Source organism: Anser anser, assembly GCF_964211835.1.
Source record: "Anser anser genome assembly, chromosome: 9".
Classification (NCBI taxonomy): Eukaryota; Metazoa; Chordata; class Aves; order Anseriformes; family Anatidae; genus Anser; species Anser anser.
Genome location: NC_139729.1, coordinates 22,623,207 through 22,645,522, shown reverse-complemented (window position 1 = coordinate 22,645,522; position 22,316 = coordinate 22,623,207). Strand labels below are relative to the sequence as shown.

Here is a 22,316-nt window from a genome sequence, read left to right as displayed (position 1 = left end):
TGCTTTCTGTGGAGGGAAAAATACTACTCTTTTGGGAAGCTGTCAAGGTGTTCTTGTATCAGTTTTACAAATCAGGATTTTGAGTAGTCATTGTTATGGCGTGTGATTTCCTCCCTGAGAAAAGGGATCAGGCAAAGCTTGAACTGAGAGTTATCTGTTTTGTTGAAGGTGCTTTTAAAAATGAGATCCCTGCTCTATGAAACAGTCCTCCAACAAAGCGCCCAAGGGATAAAACACTTCTGATGGATATGGAAGACCTAATTCTTAGTTTTGTTCTGCCTATGTAAGTATGTTGCGGGTTCAAGTGGTGTTTTGAAGCCTCTCGATTCTTCTTTTTTTCTTTTGGTGGGGGGGGAACCCTTTGACACCAAAGACTTTTGGACTGAAGAAACTTTCTGAATGGAAGAATCATTAGAACTGGATCATTTCACAATAAAAACAGTTGTTTCAACAATGTGATATTTTTTCTGATGGCAAGTAATTTTCTAACAAAAAGCTCTAATGAGCTGTAATTAGTGCTTAGAAATAAATGAGAACAAATTGACTTTGTTTCCCATTAAACTCCAGAGTGGTGATGAAGTTATATACCACTGCTGCCTAATAACTGGTGAAAAAAATGTTTACCAAAAATGGAACTGGAAAACAAAGAAACAACAACGAACAAACCTCACCCAAGCCAGAGGAATGTGGGATGAAAATCTCATCCATGATAGAGCAGATTTCCTTTTTTTTTCCTCACTAATCAGACATCTTGCCTGGCCTTGTTACTGTTGGTGGAGAGTACTCTGTTTCCAATAACACTGAAATTATGCATGTACTCATTAGTGACATTTGCGGTATGATGCAGTTACCTATTTGGCACAGTTCTATGTGCAGCATAAGATTTAGCTTTTCGCTCTCGTAGCCTGGAATAACTATCATCATCAAATTATATTTCTGTTCATTGTCTTGTCAAATGAACTTGTTGGAATCAAGAAACATTGCAGTTTCTGTATTGTAAATATACAGAATAACATTCTGTTTTCTTCTACAAGCAGAACAAAGACCCCATTATGTTTCCACATTTGGGCCTTTCTTAAGGAGTGAATGAATTAAGAGTTATTCCTTTGGAAAGCACTCCATTTTAATCATTTCACACAACTGAGCGCAACAAACAGCTTTAGGAGAACATAAAACCAACCTGGCCATTTCTCACCATTAGTCACTGTTGGAAGAGTGTGAAAAATCAGTCCTTTTTGCACTATTCCTGCTGCTATAGTTCTTTGCAAAGGAAGAAATATTTTCAGTACTATCACTCTCATCTCTTGAATTCTTAAAAATAAATTTGAGTTAATTGAAGATGATGTGATAAAATGCTGCAACTTAAACTACAAATTATTTCTATAGGTGCTAAAAGCCTGAAATCAGAATCTCGTTCTTTGAGGAGCATGTTGGTACTCAGTAGCCAAGATATTTTTTTGTTGCCTCCTTAAGCTTCTGTTTTATTGAAATTAGTAGCTCTCTTTATATGGGGAAGGACTTCTCAGAATACGGCATTGAAGATAAAAACAAATCAGTATAATTTCTCCTGTATTAAGCAGTTGTTATAACGTAGTATATTTAAGGATTGCTGTCTTTGAAGAGATACACCGATTGTGTTTGGAGAGGGCAGAAATACTTTAGATGTGTCTGTCTCACCAAATGTATCTTGCTTTGCATTGTAGATTTTCATTGATAAATAAACTCATTTTTCTTAATTATGTCTTTTAAATGTCGAACGAGTCAAGATTGTATATCCAGAACTCGGTCCTAGATCATCAGCTTCCCCAGATCTGGTCAAGAAGGAGCTTCTGTACTGGCTCCGCCATGGTCCCCAGGAAGGGGGTACGTGCAGCTGCTTAATATCTGGGGTATTTGACTTAACTTCTGTAGGTAAAATCAGTTATTTAATTATGGCTGACAGCAAGCTGTGCATGTAAATGAGGAAGTTTCTTACTTGTGTGCACACAGAGTTGCTACAGAGTTACAATGAATCACTAGAGGACATAAATATTTTGTTACTTCCGTCTATGTGATGATAAGCTTAAGGAGTGTAACCGTCTGTGAGGATGTTCTTTTTCATGAATAATGGCTTTGTTTTAAATGGTATAGTTTGCTTCAGAAACTTTACTTTAAAAGTACACTTTACCTAGTCTGGATAAATTTTCTTGAAAGGCTGCCTGTTATTTTCTGAAACTTAAGGTAACTGGAAAACCAAAACAACAACAACAAAAAAAAAAACAGTAGTGCAGTTTAGATATAAACACAGACCTAATTTCTTCTGTTTTAAAGAACAAAAATTAAAAAGCAAGTCTAAAGCAATTTATTTGGATCATTTTGAGTGTAATCCAGACAGAGGTTAACCTTGTGAAAGCTACGAAGTTCCTTTAAGATAGTGTTGTGGCTTCTCTTTGATTTCTTTTGTTGATAGTTGAAAATGTAAATGTTAAAATAAAACTAACTTTGTCGGCAGAGACAGGTGTACTTATTTAACAAATTGATCACAAAAGTACCAGAAATGTGTTATTTGACTTCTACAGCAGAAAAGAACAAATATTTCCTTGGAACTCAACTTGAAGTCAGGATAAGATTATCTTAAAAGTTTTGTGTTCTTGTGCTGGAGCAGGATGGGAAGAAAAGCGAAATAACCTTTTCTCGTTTATAATCCTCTTCTGTTACACAGTCAAAACAATCTCAAGATTACAGTGTTGAAGTTGAGGACCTTCCCTGTAGATAATCTTTGTGAAAGACGGGGGGAGGGTGTTCTTGTTTTTTACGTTTGGAGTTCTTGGCAAAGATTTTGGCAGTGGGACCTGTATCGGCTGCAGCCCTCTTTCTCCATGGTGTAGAACTGTGGCTGCAAAGTTCCCATCCTAGAGAGACTGGCTTGATGGTTATCATTTACTCTCAATTCTCCTATAAAATGCAAATTCAAAGAATCTTTAAATTCGGCTGAAAACTTTCTGTAGGCTTTGGCATTTTGACTAAAACACCTGCTGCGGAAGATAAATGTTGTTCAGGTAACTTTCTGCATAAAAGTGAAAGTAAAGGGCGGGGAACAAATGAGCAGGAGAGTCCAAAATAAGACAAAGCAGTGTAGCCTGAAGCACATGTTAATCAAAGGAGATCAAAGGATATGATGTCAGTTTATAGAGAAACAGGTCAGGCAAGCCCAGGTAACTCAGGAAGCAGGATACTAATTATTCACAAAAAGTCAGGTATACTGTTACCACGCTGTAGTTGGAAGTCAGGAGGTCAAAACTTGCACAGCAACCGAGGCAACTTGGTAAAAACAGCTTGGCTCCTTACAAGAGGAGTTTATCGCTTTTAGAAATGGGAGAGAATGAATCTAGTTTACCGAATACGTCCCCACAAGGTAAGAGCATGCAACCTACTTCCATGCTAAAATCTTTTGGGCATTGTTAGTCCCTGCATGTGGGAGCTTGTTTTGCTTTCAGCTGTTGCAGCGTGTGCTGCATGTCCACAGGAGTGGACTTGTATTTGCACGTGCATGTATTTTTGGAAATAGGAGGAAATCCGCATCCCTCATCTTTGCAGTGCATTGTTTTTTAAAAACAAAGCATAGCAAGCAAAACACTGCATTAATTAGCAGAGTACAAGAAAGTATGATAAGATCATGTGAGTATTTGGCACTCTATTGTCAATAAAGGTTGCTTTAAACAAGGTGATCTGTGGATGTTGAGGTTGCTGTTCTGTAACAGTTCAATCTGCTGCAAATATTTTTAGGATAGGAAATGCTTTACACTGCTATTTTGCACAAACTGAGTACCTGTTGCATGTGAGCAGGGCATGGCAGATCCATAAAGATTAAGGAGGTTCTTTCCCTTGTTCATTCTTGGCTTATTCCAAGTTGTTTTTTTTCCTTCTGTGGGCTGTGCCAAGGTAACACCAACGTGTGTGCTAAATAGTCCTTGTAAGCACTTGTGTGGCTAACTGTGAGAACAGAGCATTCTGTCCTAGGTATTTTAAATTTTCCATAGAAGCCCTGAACACAACAGTTCATAAATCTTGCTTAGTCCTTCTTTTGCAACATTAATGTCAAGTTTTTGCTTCGAAAAAGAATGTTTTCCTGGTAGTCTTTTTTTTTTTTTTTCCAAGAGACAGTTTTAATGTCCCAGGAAATATTATCTTCCCAAGGAATTACTTCCATTATTTTATCTTAACATCCAGTGTTTTTTTTCCCTGACACTCAACCTGTGTTTTTCTTTTGCTTGGCTTACCAGTCTCTTCCTGGCCTCTTTCTCATGCTTTGCATAACAGCAACAGATAAAGCTTTGTAACTAGTCTGAGCTCTGCAAGAATCTTTAAGCTATTAAAATTTGCAAATGGTTTTGTGAGAGCTGAAACAGTGACTTTCTAGGCATTGGGAAGCCCTGTTAACTGCTTTTCCCCTGAAGTTATTCTTCATGTGTATGCAAGCATGATATACTGCGATTCAAATGTGTCTCCAACCTGCGTTAATTGGGAATAACTCTGTTTGTGCCGCAGCAGATTTCCTTCATGGAGAGCTTTTGAGAGAGAAAATACTTTTTTTTTTTACCCATTTTCTACTTTTTTTTTTCTTTGTGATAATAAGTATGTTTATACTACACAGCAGATTCAGTTTTAATCCAGATTTTAACTTTGAAAAAATAACTAACATTACATAATGTACAGGTCTAAATACCATTTATGTCATGTGCTGATGAGAGATTTTTAGTGTTTCTTCTTCTTTCTTCATTCAGGATCTGGCTTGAGTTTACAGTGGTATGCTGTTCAGAAACGCATTCAGCCTAATTCTGGTCTTTGTTTCCATGTTGCAAGTGAGGAGCTTTTTCACTGCTGCCAATAAAATTATATTGGTAAAACTGATGTAAATGAATCAGGCCCATTGTATTATGTACAACTCCTTTGGGGGCCTGTGATCCCGAATTGTACCTTTTCTTCATTAGTGTAAGTGAGCTTAGTCAAATGAAATTTCTTTTGATGATTTGCATTAGTGCAATGGGATGAGAATTGTTGTTGCACAACAATACCTTATATTAAATAGAAATGTTCTGCGTACATAGAAACACGCCAGTATAAGTTTTTTGGTTGTTGTTTTTTAGCTACCATTGATCTCATGTACTGTGTTATTCCTATGTGTTCTTGTTTATAGAGACTTCAAAATCGGTGATTTAGCTGGTATTTTTAAGGGAAAAAAAGGTGGCAAAATTAACACTATCCAAGATACCTGTCAAACCACTGCTAGTGAGACAACTTGTGTTTCTTTTCATGTTATTTATTTTTAGAGAACTTTGGGATTGTATGAATTACTAAAGGTGCCAGATTGACAGCCCTGGAGGCTGGCTTCACTTATTCATTAGCAAAAGAGATGCAGCCTGGACAGCAGGTGCACGAACCTACTCGCTGTGCCATGCCCGCGTGTCTCCGTTCTGCTGGGAAAAAAAAACCTTTTTCAGGATCCGAGGATTTCAGTCCTGTTCACTCCTTGTCTTTCCCTGCAGCATTTTCTTCTAAGGTCTTGTGATGATTAGGTTTGTGCACTAAAGACTATGCAGAGATGTTTGATTTCACCCAGCAGCCGTCAGATGGTGAAGACGGCTCGGGGCTTACATAAGTCAGTAACTCTCGCCATCTGGTCCGGCAGTAAATATAAGGTCACTCCGCCATCGCAGCTCTTTTGTTTTTGCACCAAGTACAGTAGGCTTCGAGAATAACTTAGCTCCTGGTTCGGTTCCATTGTAATCATTTTACTGCTTTGGTAAATACTTCAGCCCTCTGTTCCTATGAAACTTGCAGCGTGGGTGTGACAATTGGAAAGATCAAAGCAAGCCCAGAACAATCGGTCTTTGACTGCCGGCCATGAATTGATTCCTCCTTCAAGTGAGCACACTGAGAGCCCTTTAAAAATGCAACTGCAGCTGACAGGATATCTTGGGGTTTTGTTGCCTTTTTTTGAATGTGAGTCAAGTTCTGTCCCTTCACATGAGTTGTTGTTTTCAATTTTCCTGTGAATTAAGTACTGTTTTGGGGAGACTGTAACAATAGTAGCCCCACAGGATGCAATTACTGTAAATTTTAATTGTATATTATACATGAGTTATAATTGATTTTACACTGCGTTGTGTTGCTAGATGACTGTAGTAGCCTTGCTTGCCTGCTGAGTGTGTGCAATACACACTTGCCTCTCTGCCCCACAGAGGATGGAGCTAAACTGACAAGTTTGCGTTGGGGCAGCTTATTCTTGCAGTTCTTGAGAGGCATTGGATGGGAGCTAGAATGGGAGAAGTCATTCAAATGTTATTAATATACCCTGTTTTTTTTTTTTTTCAGGGCTCCTGCACGTACTGTTTATTAATGTATCTAAATAATTTTTTTAATTATTGTTGCTTTATTCTATAAATCCTTAATATAAACACGTGATTAAGTAAGAGCGTTGTTATATTAAAGTAAGTTTCCAGCAAGTTCAGTTACTGTCTGTAATTAATCTGGGCTTTGTATCAGCTCCGAAGTGGTTCCTTAGGGTTTGGATCAGTTCCTTGGGATGTGTTCTTGTGCTCTGATGTTGATTTTTTTTTTTTATTAGATTAATATATATGTAGTCTCATGAAACATTTACAGACCAAGTCTACAAGAAGCAACGAGGCCTTTTTGCTGAGAAAGGCAGTAGGAAAACATCAAGAGCATACATAAAGAATACGGCATGCTTACATCAGGACTTAGAAAGAGTATGTCCCAGAAAGTGAATTTCAGAATGGTTTCTTTTCCATCTTGAGCTTTCCTTTCTTAAAGAGAGGACTTTCTGGCCCCAGGCCTTCTCTACTTGCTCGGCTATTGGAAGGAACAGCCTTGTTTCAGGTTAGTGTTTGAGGGGAGCTTTGAATAGTGTTAACGAACGCTGTCATCAGTTGCAGTTATTAACTGGGGTTCTGTATTATAAGGTGGTAGCTCTGAAGGTCCATTGTAAAAATGTCGCCCCCCCCACCCCCACTTTGCATTTGATGACCTCAGTCCTCAGAATTCAGTGCCTGTTTGCTGTCTGGACAATTATCAGCAGAATGTCCCTGGGTCCCTTCTTGGCTCTTTTTAAATGGTAATACTGAGGGATTTCTGTGACAGCGTTTCTTACATAGATTGGCTCTATTCACCAACGAGGTACGGTAACAATGGGTAATTTAAAATAATTCATTTTATTGCTGCCTCCTGTAGATTCTTGACTTCCATTTCAAAGTAGTGAATCTAGAGAGCTAGAGAAGTATGCACTGATCACTGTCCTGGTGCTGTGAAAAATAAGAGATTCAGATAGTCCTGCAGAGCCATCAGCAGCTAGATCAGCACAGAGCACTCATTTGACTTCAGCTTTAATCATTCTAAATTTTTTCTAGATGCTTTTAACTCTTTTACTACAGGTATTTTTTTTTAACTTTGATTTTTCCAGTTCATGAAGCAGGGCTTGAAATTTTAGTTCTACAGAAATATCCTCAATAACACAATCATATTAAAACTGAGAAAAAAGTATAAATTGAAGTGCAATAAATCTGTCTCCAGTGGTAAGAATCTAATGCAGAAACTGGATATCAAACCAAAGACTTCCAGCTCCCACTCTGCATTATTGTTGTTTTGCTGTTAAAATCATCTCCAGTTTTTAGAGGGGTGTTGCAGATGATTGCTTCCTAATATATATGCCTGAAAATGAAACAAGATAGCAACATCTTGCTGCAATAAATAAAGCAAAATTGAAAATGCAGTAGATATATAGAAAAAGGATGATGTTTGCAAAGTGTCCAAAAACTTTTGCTTGTAATCTTGAGCTACTTTAAACTTTGAAATTGTGCTGAATGGAAAATAACCTCTACTCAGCAGTAGGTTCTATCAGATTTCACGTTTGCCGCTCAGGGAAGTGATCCAAGAGAGGTTGTTGGCTTTTCCCCCAAAAACATCATTCTTCAGAATGCGTGTCTTAGTGAACAGAAACGAGGTAAGCCTTGTATTTATTTTGGCCACTGCTGTACCTCTTTTCTCTGAAAGTCTGTCACTTACTGGAGAAAAGTAAAGAACTGAGATTGACGCAGAGGGGATATCAATGTGATTTTAGCAGTTGAGGCAAAAGAAGACAGGGTTTGTGTAAACTTCTTGTGCAGATATGACGCTAGTTTGTAATGGAGAGTGCTCTGCACTCATAGCAGGTCCTAACAAGGTCCCTTTTTCCTCCTCCGGTTACCTGGGGTTTTCTGGAAATGGCTGGCAATTTTTTCACCTCTGCACAGGGATAGGATACCACCGTTCTCCTGGATGTTTGTCTTTTTCTTTTGCTTGAAAACCAGTATCTTCGCTGATTTCTGCCACAAAAGAGGTGGCGTAATATTGGAATGCTATCCTATAAACAGGAAGGTCCAACTTGCTGTTAGTTGTTGAGATGTGCTTCCTGAAGATGAGCAAGATGGTTTTCTTCATTGCAATATCATTGTGATCAAGGTACTTAAATTTCTAAGGAGTTTGTTTGTTTGTTTTGTATTTCTGTAAGGCCTGGTCTTTAATTAGTCCCTTCATACTTAGATATTCTTAATATCCTATTAGACTTAATGGAGATTGCCTGCATGTAATGTGGTATTGTGGCATAGCAATGTAGTATGGTTAAATAATGATGAAATACTTCCAGTAAAGTCTACTTTATTCTAATTTTTCTACTTCCCAGTGATTTCATGTAGGTATCTTTTTTGCTGCTAGGTAGTTTTTTCTATATGTTTGTTATGTAAGTCAGATTCAAGGCAACAGGAGAAACATCAATTACTTAGGCTGTATAAAAAGAGTACTGGCACAATACCTGTATAAGAATGCTCTCCTGGGTAGTATCTAGTGAATTCTGGGAAACTTGAAACAGGCCATTGGAGAACTGGGCCAAATCTGCCAATTTAGTTTTCTCGATTCTCTTGCTATTCCTAGTGGTTTGGGGTGGCTCTATGCATCTCCAGATTGTCATAACGTAGGTCTTTATGCATTATGTATCCCTCGATGCAGGAAGCAGCTCTGTGTTGGCAGAAGGAAATTTTAATGTGTGTTAGTCATTTTCTATCTTTCATTCACATGTTTCTAATCTTAAGGCCAAGCAGTGTATTTGGGGGGAGGAGACACACTGCTTGAATTTAGCCTTCTGAAACTGAGTTCTTGAAGGCAGTCCGAGTGTCCTAGACACAGTGTTTTTTGCCAGATCATTTGCCCAGGCAGTGACCGGAGGTGAAGTGCACTGCTTTATTTTTTTGCACTGTTAGTGACGTTGCTTATTGTCATACAAGTTGCAACAGTTATTGCAAGCTTCCATATTCACAAGTAGTCAAATTCTACCACGTGCCCAAAAGTTTGGGAGATTTCACAGTGAGAGTACTTTAACTGTGCTATTTCTGTCAGATGAACTTGAGAACACTCGGGCAAATTTCAAGTGTTCAGATGTTCTTCTGGAGGCATGTCTTTCCAAAAGATTTTCAGAGACTAGTCAGCTTTGGCAGCAGGAAATCTATTTGAAGATGTGCCTCGGGGGCAGGGAAAACAATCAGGTTTACTTATTTTTCTGCATCTTAAGGTTGTCATATCCCAAGCTGAATATCTGAGCAAGAAATGGCATAAAGCTGTGCCATCCTGAGGAAGTGTGAATGTATCACACATACAAAACAAAATACTACCTGGCTCACTCAAGAAGAGCGTATGTCTGTCAGAAATACTGTGATTTCATTACATGTTATGGTATTTCCTAGAATCCATTGTCTCCACTGTCACTTTTACCTCTGGATTGTATTTCATCTGGTGCAGACTCGCGTGGTGCCGTTAGGCATGCGTCGGTGCGATCGTCCACTCTCAAAGAGTGGTGGTGCCGCTGCTTTTGCCCTTTTCCAGTTTCATGTTTCTGGTTATATTTTGGTAATATATTGAAACCCTTCTTGGCATTTAAGAGATTAAGAAGCCTAACTTTAACTAAATGCATCTTTCTGGAAACAGTCCTGGAAAGTGGAGCTGAAATTTTTAGCCTGAATGTCACTACAAATATATAGTGCTAGACATAGTTTCATAATAGCTGCCTTTGACAACTTGTGTATATATTCATCTTTTTCTTCAAATAGTGGTTGTGTAGAAGTGGCATTCCTGCTGTCTGTTTAAGCTCAGACTTTATGTGCTTTCATAACACAATTAAGTTTACTGCATTTTATTCCAACTAGCTCTGCAAAGAGGGGCTGAGTCAGCCTGGGTATTTGTTCTTGTGCTTCATCAGCAGAAATGTTTACTAACTTCCTAGTTATATTTTATTTGTGAAAACACAATGAAAGTAATGGGCTTGTATGGGTATTGGGGAGTTTAGTTTGGCCTGTGTTATGATTAGCATTGACTGAGACATAGGAGCAGGAAATAATCCAGTTTGACATCCAAGGTTGAGTGAGTTTTCAGGGCTGAAAGTTAGAAAACAAATATACAGCTTTTTGCTTCTAAGTTGAGCATATTTGACCTGAAATTCTGAGACTTACAGTAATTCTGAATCATGGCAATGATGATTGTGCAGCAGAATCCAGGTTTCTCTCATCGTAGAGGAGATGCGTAGTTGTTCTGGATCAACTGCACTCTTCTTGTTTGCTGTCCTTTCTCGCTTGAAGTCTTTTCTTACTATGCCTTGGGTGGGGAAAAAAGCATAGGTGGACTGTTCAGATTATAAGTATAAGGCCCCTGTAATACTCCAGTCAATTAGATAACAGCATGTGTTTTTTTTTCCAGCCACGGGCAGTATTGAGTCCTTGGGTGCCATGCACGCAATCCCTGTAGTGGTGTCTCTCTGTAACAAAGGCTTCGTGGCAGCAGAACTGTAATGGACAGTAAATTCAGTTTTCTTTTAATTCGTGGGCATTCTAGCCATCCACCTGGAAACTGTAGTTTAGCTGATGGTTAACAGATAATTATATAAACCCATGTCCTCTACATACCTAAACAATAACAAAATATTTATAACTGTTGCTTTGCTGTTATAGAGAATTCATCCTATTTACTGTTTCTATAGTTACCAGATTACATGTAAAAACAATAAAATCTTTTCTATTATCCATAAACGTAATAAAAAATGCTATACTACATAGCTTTGTCTTAGTCAATAATTCTAGGCTTAGCCTGAGGGGTTGAAAAGAAAATTATTCCTGTTACAAATTTTAATTATGCCATAAACTTTGGGAAACGGCTATTGATCTTCAGCATCTGGCACCAGAAATGTTACCTTGTTTTTTTGGTTATTTAGTTTGTGAGTAGCAGTGTCACATAAGATGAAAAAATAAAAAAATAAAAAAACACCAGAGGAGATGATGTACCATATGCAAATGAGAATATTTTGGTTTGTTTATGTACTAAAAATATTTTATTGCTGAAGAGTTTTTTTTTGTTTCTCACCAGATTTATTTTTAGCTATCTCCAGAGAAATTTGCATTTGAGATGCAAGAAAGCAAATTCTAATTCTATCAAAGACACTTTCTCACCATGGGACCATATAATGTAAACAGTATGCTTCTTGTCTTAGAGGTACATTCACAATTGCAATTCAGTTGACTTTTTTTGGTGTGGAAAAAACACGATCCCAAGGACCGGATGAGACAAAGGCTGAAAATTAGTGTCTCACTTCTTCCTTTCAACATGGGTTCTCAGAAGATGGGTGTCAGTGTAAAAAATATTTAAAGTTTTGTATAAAGCAGTGAAAATGAAATTCTGATCTGTTGCAAAGCTAGCATCATTCTTCAGGAGAGCGAGGTCTTCCTTAGATGTCCCTGTGCTCAGAGGGTAGTGTCATCAAGTGTACTGATACGTAACCCAGATTAGAGCTAGAACCTCGTTTACCCAAACTGGAATGCTCATTTTTGTGTTGCAAATTACTTAAAGCAGATAGATGAAGTTCACCATTAGTTCTGAGTTACAGATCTCGCCATCAAACAGGGTGTAGGAGGAAGAGTTTTTCAACATATTTGAATTTCAGAAGAGCGTGTAATGAGTGCAGTGTTAGAAATGCAGGCTACCTTTCTTGATCCTGGTAAGGCCTAGAGCCAGTGTTTCATGTTGTGGTCCTTGAGGTTTGACTGTAGGTGAAAGAGAGGAAGAACTGAGGTGATCTCCAAAAGTGGTAATTTTAGGTGACTGGAAGTAGAGCCTACTCTTTCATTAAAGCTTCAGTACAGAGATCCCTGTAGGCAGAGTAGGGTAAACCTCCCTTTCTTTTTCTCCTTCCAAAGTGGTCTTTGAGGAGGTGCTGATTTGCGTCCTTTTGTGGTAAATTAAGCAAGATTTCTTTCTTATTCATGAGAACTGGAAATACATAAAGAAAACTCAGAGGGTTAGAGAGCTCCCAAGCACTTTCCCTTGGAAGAAGGACGATCGAGGGCACCTCACCGTGATGGTGAAGAGCGATGGAGACTCTCGGACTCCTTGTGTGGATGCCTGTGGGACCAAAACTGTGCTTGCCTTCTGTGTAAGTGTCTATGTTGTGTAAAGCTGGAAGGCAAGTACGGATGGTTCTGAGGACTGTGCCATGCTAATGATGTTTTAGTTGGCCCAATATGAAGATAGCGAACCTAGTCTTCATGCCAACTACTGTGTCAACGCATATGATTCAAAAAGGTAAGACGTTCGTAAAGCTATAGCCTGTGGGTACGCTGCTCTGGTAAGGAAACTCCCAGAACACCTTTGAGAAATACTGTACTTTTTTCCATATTTCAGAGTGGAGTGGATATTGTTCTATCAGTTCTGCATGTTTGTTTGTTCCATATTTTTGTATCTTCAAGCACCCTGTGGTGAGAATTGATACCAAACAGCATCTGAAATACCTCAAGCATTGTGCATGTTATAGCGATGCTGTAACTTCTTCTTGAATAGTGAACTAAGTGAAATAGGACAAAGATGACTTCAGAGAGGCAGCTTTTAGGTAGTTGTTGCCAGTTCTTCTGCAGGGAATTGCTCCCTCATAAGGGTATCTGCCAGCTGCGTGTTGATGCTTGAACCCTTCCGGCTGACCTTACTCTGCACAGCCTCGATCAAATGGGATAGCACAATATCGTTGAGGCTTGCAGGCATTTGAGGTGGCCAAAGTGACAGGTTGCACTCCAGCAGGTAAACGGTAGCCTATTAAGAGCACACAGAGACAGAATGTGTCGTGTGAGAGGCAAGTGTTTTGTTGGCCTGAGCTTCAGCGGGGAAGACAGCTGGGGCTGTTTCAAGGACAGGGGGCAGTGATGCGGTTTCTGAAGGCTTTCTGTGGCAAGTTCAGGCTTCTTGGCTTAAATATTTTGATATAAGGCTAAATGCTTAAATCAAAAGATGCAGATGCATTCTTTGTGGAACAGGACTAAAGGTGGAGTCTGACTGCAGAGGCCTCAGTAAAAAATAAAGACAAAAATTTGGCTTCTCTGAGGAACCCCAGTACTACTTGAATAATATTTTTTTTCTGTTTTCATTTAAAAAAAAAAAGTATATGTATGTATATTTTTTTTTTAATGGGGGAAAATCCATTTAAATACTTTTTTCTCTAAAAACTTCAAAGAGTTTGCGAACCTAAAGCTGCCTTGACTTTCTTTCTTCAGCAGTTACCCTCTAGCCATTTAAATTTGGCCTTGTACTCCAAAAAAAAGTTTTGGATACGTTGAGCCATTTATTTTAGTGACAAAAGGAAGCTTAATTCCTTGAAAAACGTAAGCTCGAGTTTTTAGGTACTGTGCATGGTTTCTGGCTGGCAGGTCAGATTTGTACTGCTGCCATATGCAGCAACTTAAAATTCACGTTGGTGTCACTGCAGTTACTACACTGAAGCCACCATGCCAGGAGACTATTAACTTTCAGTTAATGATAACAGAAAATGTTTTATAATAAACCATGAAATAACCTAAACATCTGTAAGAGGTGTAAAAATTTTACATTAAAATGCAATTAGCTTTTCCTTTATTTGACTCTTATTAACAAAATTGTTAAGAATTTTTTTAACATGAAAGACTTGCTTTGGAGGGAATTTGTCTTTTGTCTTTGCTCTAACAGTAGATGATGAAATTTTCTGGTGCCTACATGTAGGGAGATAAGCTCTTCTGGTAGGGTAAAAAGCTGTAGCTTGCACTTGTTAAAACTAGGTGCAGAGTTGTACTTGAAAGACTTGAAGCTACATGTGGGCTAAGACAGAAAAGAACTGATTTCAATTTTTGGTTGAGTAACAGATTTTCTCTATGGGTTTGCTAAACCCCTTGGCTTGGTTTGTGCAAGTCGTTTGTTTCACACTTCACCTTAGACTCTCATTTGAGATACTCAGATAATACTGCCTGAGCTCTGCAGACATTGTGAGGTTAACATCCGTCAGTAAATCATGAAATGCCTTTGCCTTAGCAAAGGTGGTAAGGACTACTTACAGGTATTTCTGTGGTTTTAAATTGCTCATTTCTAGCAGTAGAAGTGTTCAAATTAAAAAGTGGGGAAAAAAAAAAAACAACCTCCCAGAGTTTTATTAAGAAGTGAGGTTAGAACATGCTGAGCTATTAAAAATCAAGAGAAAGAATACAGCTCTTACCACGAAGGGTGGGAACCGAAAGGTTGGAAGAGAAAAAAAGAACAAAATTAAGGTGATAGTTTGTTCAGTAACCATTTCTGCAGTTCTGGTCAGTTAGGAAAGCTGGCAGCATCACTCAGCTTCATTTGCATTGATGGCGAAAGGGTATGGAAACCTTAAATCAAGGAGTAAGTTTCCACCTTCCTGAGGATGTTTCTTGTTTCAAGACAGATTTTTCAAACAACTAATTGGCTGTCCATCTGAAGTGCTGTAGGCACTGCACTAATAAGTGTTATAAAACAGGTCTAAATGCAAGTCTTGATGTAATTATTCTCATTACCTCCTTCCTTTGTCATGCAGAAGATCCAGGACAGGCCTCCGGGTGAAGGAGGGAGTAGTTACTTCAATGCAATGCTCTCTACAGCAGTTAAGTGAACATTGTTCCTTTTTTTCCCTCGTGCTGTAAAGCTCCATTTCAAACTGAGCTTCTCTAAGCTCTCTGCAGAGATGATCTAGAAGCAAAGGGTTCCCTGTGTGTTATTTCAGCGTTGGTTCTGTTTATCTGCTAGCCCGTCCATTTTACATTAGTCAAATATTAACCAAAATACAAATAACCAATTTCTTAAATGTGGAAACCGAGATTTGGCTTATAAATCCAATATATCTTTTATTTTCTATGATATTGGTGCATTTTCAAAGGGGAGTATGTTGCATGAGTGTCAGGAGTCACAAAACCGCAGGTACTGACGTGCTGGCTCTGCTGAAGGTGGCTCGTCAGGTCATTGAAGGACATCACAAGGGTCTATAAACCAATCTTTCTTTTACCATTTCGGTCTTCAACTGGGGATTAGAAATTATGTATCTGTAGGTCATTGCAAAAGTTGCATGCTTTTACAAGCACAGGAGTTGATCTGCAACTTAAAATCCATCATACTTGGAGGCTTTGTGGTGGGTACGTGCGTGTATGCACAAACAATCTGGTGATCTTGTTCTATGTACAGCCATTTTTCATAAAATCAGTGGCATGCAAAGCTCATTGTCTGGCTACCTTGGGTATATATTTCTATTTTGCTAAATTTTGCCCTTCCCACAGAGCATGACTGAGACAAACTGGAAGAGCAGCGAGGAAAGGCTGCACAGTGCCTTGATGTACCTGCTGTGGGGTTTTGCACGGTGCAGTGGTTCAAGCGTACATTGTTTGCACACTTAGCTTATTACTGAATTCGGCTTTAAAAAAGTGAAAGATTTGTTTTTCTTGCTTTTTAAATATGCTCTTCTAACCCCTGGAGTAAGCAATGCATTCACAGGCAATAATCCCGCTGGTTCTCCTGTCACCTAGCTTAGTCAAGATGCCTTTTTTGAACAGAGTTGGCGAAGGTGGTCGAGACGTTTTCTTCTAGAGATCTACCCAAAAGCAAGAGGGAAATCAAATCGAATCTAAAAAGAAAAGGAGTCTTAGTGTCAACATGTATGCTGCTTTAGGGTATTGTCGTCTTTGGTTTATTTCATGTAATGAGGAAGGCCTGTTGTAGCTTTATTTCTCTTTATTGCTTTGTCTGTAGTGCAGGCCGAAAGGAAATATTGCACTGAATTTAACGTGTGTCCCAGTTCTGCAGCGTGTACGATTCCTGCTGTGTTCATTGCTAAATGAGTGTAAGGGCCAATAAAAAATGTTTTTTTTGTCTATTTGTGAAGTCAGCTGTTGGGTTTAAGAAATTTGGATTGTTTTTTCCTCCATTGGTGTCAGCTGCAGCTATTTGAACTGGATTGACTCTTAAAATGCAATTACAGCAAAATTGAAAGATGCGGGAAAGAAAAATTGCCTTCATATTTCAGAAGTGATTTTTAAAAATAAAATAACACTGTTTTCTATGGTCTCAGAAAAAGACTTTTTAAAAACTGAATCATAAACTTGGACTCAGATTTAATTTATTTAATTTTGTACCAGTCTGCTGTAAATGATCTGCCTTGGGGCCAAGTGAATAGGAGTTTTCTGTATGCTGGGGGCTTCGAATAGGACTTTTTTCACTAGAGAGTTAAGTGTATCAGGAAAAGAAACAAAACTGCTGATGAAGCAGGCTCAGTATATAGGTATTTGTCAGGTCTTAAAAGATGCAGTAACTTCATCTTGCAGCACATTTCTAGTTAAGTGAGTAATTTAGTTTTGAAGACAGACCTAATTCAAACCAAACTGGGACTTTTTGGTTTCTTTTTTTTTTTTCAGCTGTGAGAATCTGTGTCCTTGGCTACATTCAGATGTTTCATGTGCACAGCATCTGAGGGAAGACAGGTTTTAAGTGGAGGTGATGAGATACAGCTGGGATCTTTAGATTGCTTTTGCCCAGATGTGAAGTGGGCCCCTGAATCCACCTTCCAAACCTTTTTTCTGAATTTCAGTCCTATGCTTTCACAGATTAGAGGTATTATAAGTACAAACATACTTTTTTTTTTTTTAATAAATCACTTTATCCTTTTTGTCCTATGTATCATAGTTGTGGACTTGATTTGAATTCTTCCACGATTAGAGATGTGAAATACATTCATATATTCCTGCATTTAATTTAATTTGTATATTTCTTCTTCAGAGTTAGGGGAAGGAGCACCCAGTTACCCATGTCTGGCTTTTGAGGAAAGCAAAGAAAAAAAATGTAGTGAAGTAGCCTCAGCTGTATCTATGCTGTGAGTTATCTTTGAACAGGTTATATTCACAGCTGGAACTTCTTGTGTGTGTGTTGGGGAGGAGTGGGGAAGGGAGGGAGAAATTATACTGTCTACTTCAATCATTACCTAAAAAAATAAATACATGCATACACACATAGTTCTGGAACATTCATTTGTAATAAGTAAATTACAGTTGATCATATACTAAAAAAAAAAATCCTTCTGTTGGTATGCTTTGGTTTGACAGACTGTTTTTAGGACGCTTTTTTTTCTTGTTTTCCGGTTTATGGTGTTTATAGGCTAAAAAGTTGTAATTGGCACTATTTTTCATTCTGCATTAGTTTTATTTTAGTGTTTGTTTCAGCAAGTTGGCTTGTTTGGTTCTTTGAATATGCACATCTGTTGTAAAGATGCAAAACTTAGAGGCATGATTGGTTACTGTAATAGGAGAAAATTAAAATCCTATATTCCATGGAATAGAAGAGAAGCAGGATGCTTAGATGAGGTGTTCGAAAAGCAGTGTTTTAAACCAAACTGGATTGTTCAGTTATCATTTGTAAACCCTGTAACCGTGAGGCACTTCAGCCATTCTAAATTACTAGTGTATAAATGTTTAAATTATGCCAAGTATAGAGATAAACATTTTTATTATGATTCAGAATTTGAAGATCATCAGTAACTTCTTATTCTTCATAAAGTTCAATTTCATGCAAGAGTAACTGATGTTTTCAGATGCAGTCAGTGACACTGTGGCTTCAGCAAAGCTTCTAGGCGGTAAGGGAGAAGGAATAAGAGAAATAATTTTGAATAGTTTATGGTTGTTTTACTAAGGCTTTTGTGACAGCATTTCCCATATTGTGTTATTAAGCTTGAGCAATTTATTAGTCACTTTATGTATCATAACTGTATAATTACTATATTTTGTATATCCTAGTTTGTTCCTGTTAGCTTGTAATCTTAAATCGTTAAAGGCAGATTTTAAATTCAATGTGAATTAGAATGTTTTTTCTTAATCAGGTCAGTCCTTGTAAAAGCACCTGTAGATTTTGACATCAGCCATTATTACAGTTTTCCTTTCTCGAAAACAGCATTTCTAAATATTCTGTCTTTTTATAATTAATTAAGACACAGTGAAGATGTGTTTTTAACTATTTTAACTTCTTTCCCATATTGAATCAAATTTCTAGTGAGTCTTAGTACTTTATAATTTACATTGTTGTCTGGCTTTCTTGCATTTAATCAGCAAGATTAAGCAGTTAATGTATGACAAGGAGTCTGTCAGGAATATGTATGGAGCGCTGACAGCTGGCAAGGTATGGAAATTCACTGGAAATGATGGCCTCAGTCCACTGGGGATTTCATCTCTTGTCAGAAACACAATGACTGGCATCTCGAAATCTTGAGGTATAAGATGCAGTAACCCAACTATGACGCGGGGCATTGTGCTTATCTAGCAAACCACCTGTTTCTGTTTCGATTAGTATTCTGTTCTTATTTTGCTGTCTAGCAGTAACTGGCAGAAATATGTTTATTTTAGCAATGGTTTTCAAAAATGTCCTTTTTTTATATTGTTGGTTTACCTCTGCTATAGTAATAGAAGGCTGTGAGTTCAGTTGAATTGCTTTGCATGATTAACTGCAAAATAAAAGTTTTCAGCTAGTTTGGGGAAAAAAAAAAGCACTTCCTTGTAAGAACTTACGACTTAACACCAAACTTGTAATTTTTTTCATGTATTAGCAAAAGTAGCAATGGTGAAATTCTGTACTCCCAATTTCCTTGTTCTGCTTATTGCCAAAGATGTTTAAACGTTGATAAGGGTTTGTGTTAAAAAGTAAAATACAAACATAAATTTAAAATTAGGATTTTTTGGTAGAAGCCCAGAGACTATATTCATGTACTGAAGTTAGAGCGATGATTCAGCCTTCATCTGATCACAGTAATTAAATCCAAATATAAAACAATAACTAGTCATCTTGGAAAAAAATAATAATAATTTAAAAGATCTAGAAGAAACAACAATAAAGTGGTTATTCTAAAAGTAAGGTTTTCCACCCTCTGTATGTATTTCTGATAAAGGATGGAATGCTTAATGAATGTGAGAAGACTTAACTTGTCTTTTTTTTTTTTTTCACTGAAAATGATGATAACCATGATCTCTGTGTGATTGTACGTCATTAGCTGTCCAGTTTGGCTCTCATGTCTGCAAACTGTTCTAAATCATAAATATTTGGAGTAGTCTGAGGTTGCCAAGTTGTGCAATGCTACAACAAAGAAGACTTGGTAAGAGCTGCTAATCCTTGTGGTATTCTCCCTCCCCCTCAACCCCCTGTGATTTTAACTACTTCTCATCCAAAAACAAAGTCTTAGTTTTCAATTGGAAAATGAAATATTTTGGGGAAAAGACTATACTCAAATGATGAACTCTGTCCCTACTTGTTTGTTACCTGGTCCCTGCCTGTCACACCACAAATGAATAAAGAAATTTGAGTGGTTTCATCCACCTGGTTTACACCCTTCTAACCAATTCTTAGACAATGGTAAGATAGGAGGAAAAATAACTCCTCTCTGGTGTTGCACATATTCCACAAATAATTAAGGCTTAGCCTGTCATCATTTCTTCCAGTTTAATTTTGTAGCTGACAATATCAGGGCATAAAAACTGTGAAAGTTTTTTTTTTCTTTTTTTGTCTTACTCTTACAGAAAGACTTGTTAATAGCAAATCCTCAACACTGTTACGAAGTTTGAAATACATTCTCTCTGCTAGTGATGTTGTTGTGCCCTTTCAGTCCTAAATTTTGAGCCAATTTGGCTGTGTGTTGTGTTAGGAGGACGGAGGAAGAGCTATGAACTTCAGAACCCGATTATAAAAATGATTATTGTGCACTGCATGCATTAGGAACCATTAAACACTCATTAGGGCTCTGAAGTGTTAGTCATTAGGAGCCTGGCTGCAGTTGGCATACAACTTGTATCTTGCATGTTTTGCTTTGACACAATAACAACAGTGTAAATTAGGAATGGGAAGATCATAAGAGCAAAGAGGACAAAAATAGCAGTATTTTAAAATCCTTTTCTGGAGCAAAATGTTGTGTTTTTTTTCTTTTTTCTTTTTTTCTCTCCATGTTAAGAAACAGAAAGCTAATCCTACCAAAGATGTTCTTTTAAGTGCTCGTGGAAGAAATGGTACCGTAGGGACCCAACCATCGGCTATGGCTCAGCGTTAATGTGATAACTTAGATTAAAGTGGTGAAGCTGCACTGAATCACAGCTGAGTGGTGTGTCCCTTTAGGAAGGGCAAATCTGTGGTCTATAGTTTGTTGTTTGTTTTTTTTTTCTATACAGAGTCTGAAGTGACATGCTTGGAACCTAACTGGGTTATCAGTGATCTGTTTTCATTTTAGTAATTCATCAGTGCATTAAGGCCCAGAGTTTGTGCTTTGTCAGGTCTTTGCTTGTGAAATCATGTTTCTGCCCCCTTTACGCTTCAGAGGTGCCTTCAGGAGAACCCAGCAGTCATCCTCGTCCAGGTTACTGCAAGTCGGTCTTGAAAACATTCAGATCTGTGAAAGTGAAGTCTTTGTTCCCCTTTTTGCCTTTCTCTGATTTTTCTTGAGTTGTGTTTTCAATCAGATTTAGGATTATGGCGTCTAGTAAGTGTACCGATAAATAATGAACCTGTTCGTGTAACTTTAACAGTGCAGGAATAATATTAAGACTACTAAAAAGGAGTTAGGGCTGACGTACATGTGGCGGGTATAAAGTTGGTTCAAACTCCAGCATCTCTAGGCTGCTGCTATTCAAATACCTGCGAGACTGTTCAAAGGTCACTGTGGGTTGTTCTCTGCCTGAGAAATGTTTTGTGTGCTGGGTACACAGCATTACACAGAGTTTTATTCAGGAGGTGCTGATAACAGACCTGATTTGCCAGTTTGCTTGTTGCTGGATCATGTTTCCTGCTTTGCTGTGTAGAAATGGGTCTAATTCACTCCAATTTAAATGTTAATGATCCTCTTTCTTGAAGGAAAGGGAAGCATGCACAACCAGTCCAAAAATAAAGATTCATCCTCTTGATGATCCTAGTAATAATTTTATATCTAAGAATCCCCACTAATTACTTGTTTTCCTATTTGGCTTTAAACTGTTTGTTATATTGACAATATTTTAAAGTCATTGATCAAAGATTGGAATATTTCAGACTTGTTCTGACAATCTAGCTGCTTATTTGAAGAATGCCATCGTTTACTTTTCTTACTGTCATCAGTTTTTTACTAGCTTCATAACGGTTGTGGAAGCTTCAAAGTGTTTTAGGAATTTCGGAGGTGGAAATGTCAGTGTGTTATCACGTAGTGAAGTTTTATCATATGCTCTATTTGGAAAATTTTGATTATCTATAGTTACATAATGGTACGTTTTAGTACCTTTAATTAAATTGTAATGATTAAAAACTGTGTGCTACTCTAATACAAAACAATCCTTGTCTTGATGAGCTTCCTTTCTAAATACATATTTTAGGCAGGAGAATCAGGTATAAGTGGTACAAACAAATGGGTGGAAGAAAAAAAGAAAAAAAAGAAACACCGACAAGCCTGTGTATTGTTAGAAAATCATTAGGGGTTTGGAGGTGTCTGATCGTTCCCCAGCTGAGAGAGCAGCAGTGCCCTGCCCAGAGCGCTCGTTCAGCAGTGCCAGTTGTGAGTGTGATGGGGTTGGGACGAATGTGAGCATGCTGTCAACATGCAAACGTGAAGGTGGCCTGCAGGTTACTGCAAGGGAGATGCATTTTGACTGTTTTTCTGGATTGTTGTGATTACCAGGCTCTGCCGCGTGCGTTAAACAAAATACAGCCGCAGAACTGATGCTGGAGGTGAATGGCAATCAGCACCAGTTATGTTTTTAAAATCTTGAGGGCAGGCTGGCTTCTCTTTCCAGTAAAGAAGTTAACGAGAAAGTAACTGTTCTGTTCTTTAAAATGTTCACAAAATTACTGATGTTACATTTGAAGTGGTTGTTGGTGCCTGGAAAGAAGTGGGGGGTTAGGCTGGCTTCAAAGTCACGTCCCCTTCTTGTCAGTCACATAATGAAGAGCAGAAATGATTT

At 38.0% G+C, this 22,316-nt stretch overlaps 1 protein-coding gene across 14 annotated transcripts in view; it reads left to right on the top strand.

The window, feature by feature from the left end:
* Positions 1-22,316, top strand: part of NAALADL2 (N-acetylated alpha-linked acidic dipeptidase like 2) — a 441,985-nt gene that overhangs the window by 104,061 nt on the left and 315,608 nt on the right. Inside the window, exons 4-5 of one of the 14 annotated variants that reach the window (XM_083849051.1) lie at positions 169-283; positions 1,767-3,394. The exons of 11 other annotated variants lie outside the window; for them this stretch is intronic. In XM_083849051.1, coding sequence (XP_083705177.1) covers positions 3,352-3,394 — 43 coding nt within the window. In that variant the 5' untranslated portion in view covers positions 169-283; positions 1,767-3,351. Of the gene's footprint in view, positions 1-168; positions 284-328; positions 3,395-22,316 lie in introns of those variants that run through there. 2 more of the 14 variants (XM_083849046.1, XM_083849052.1) reach the window with 2 other exon arrangements.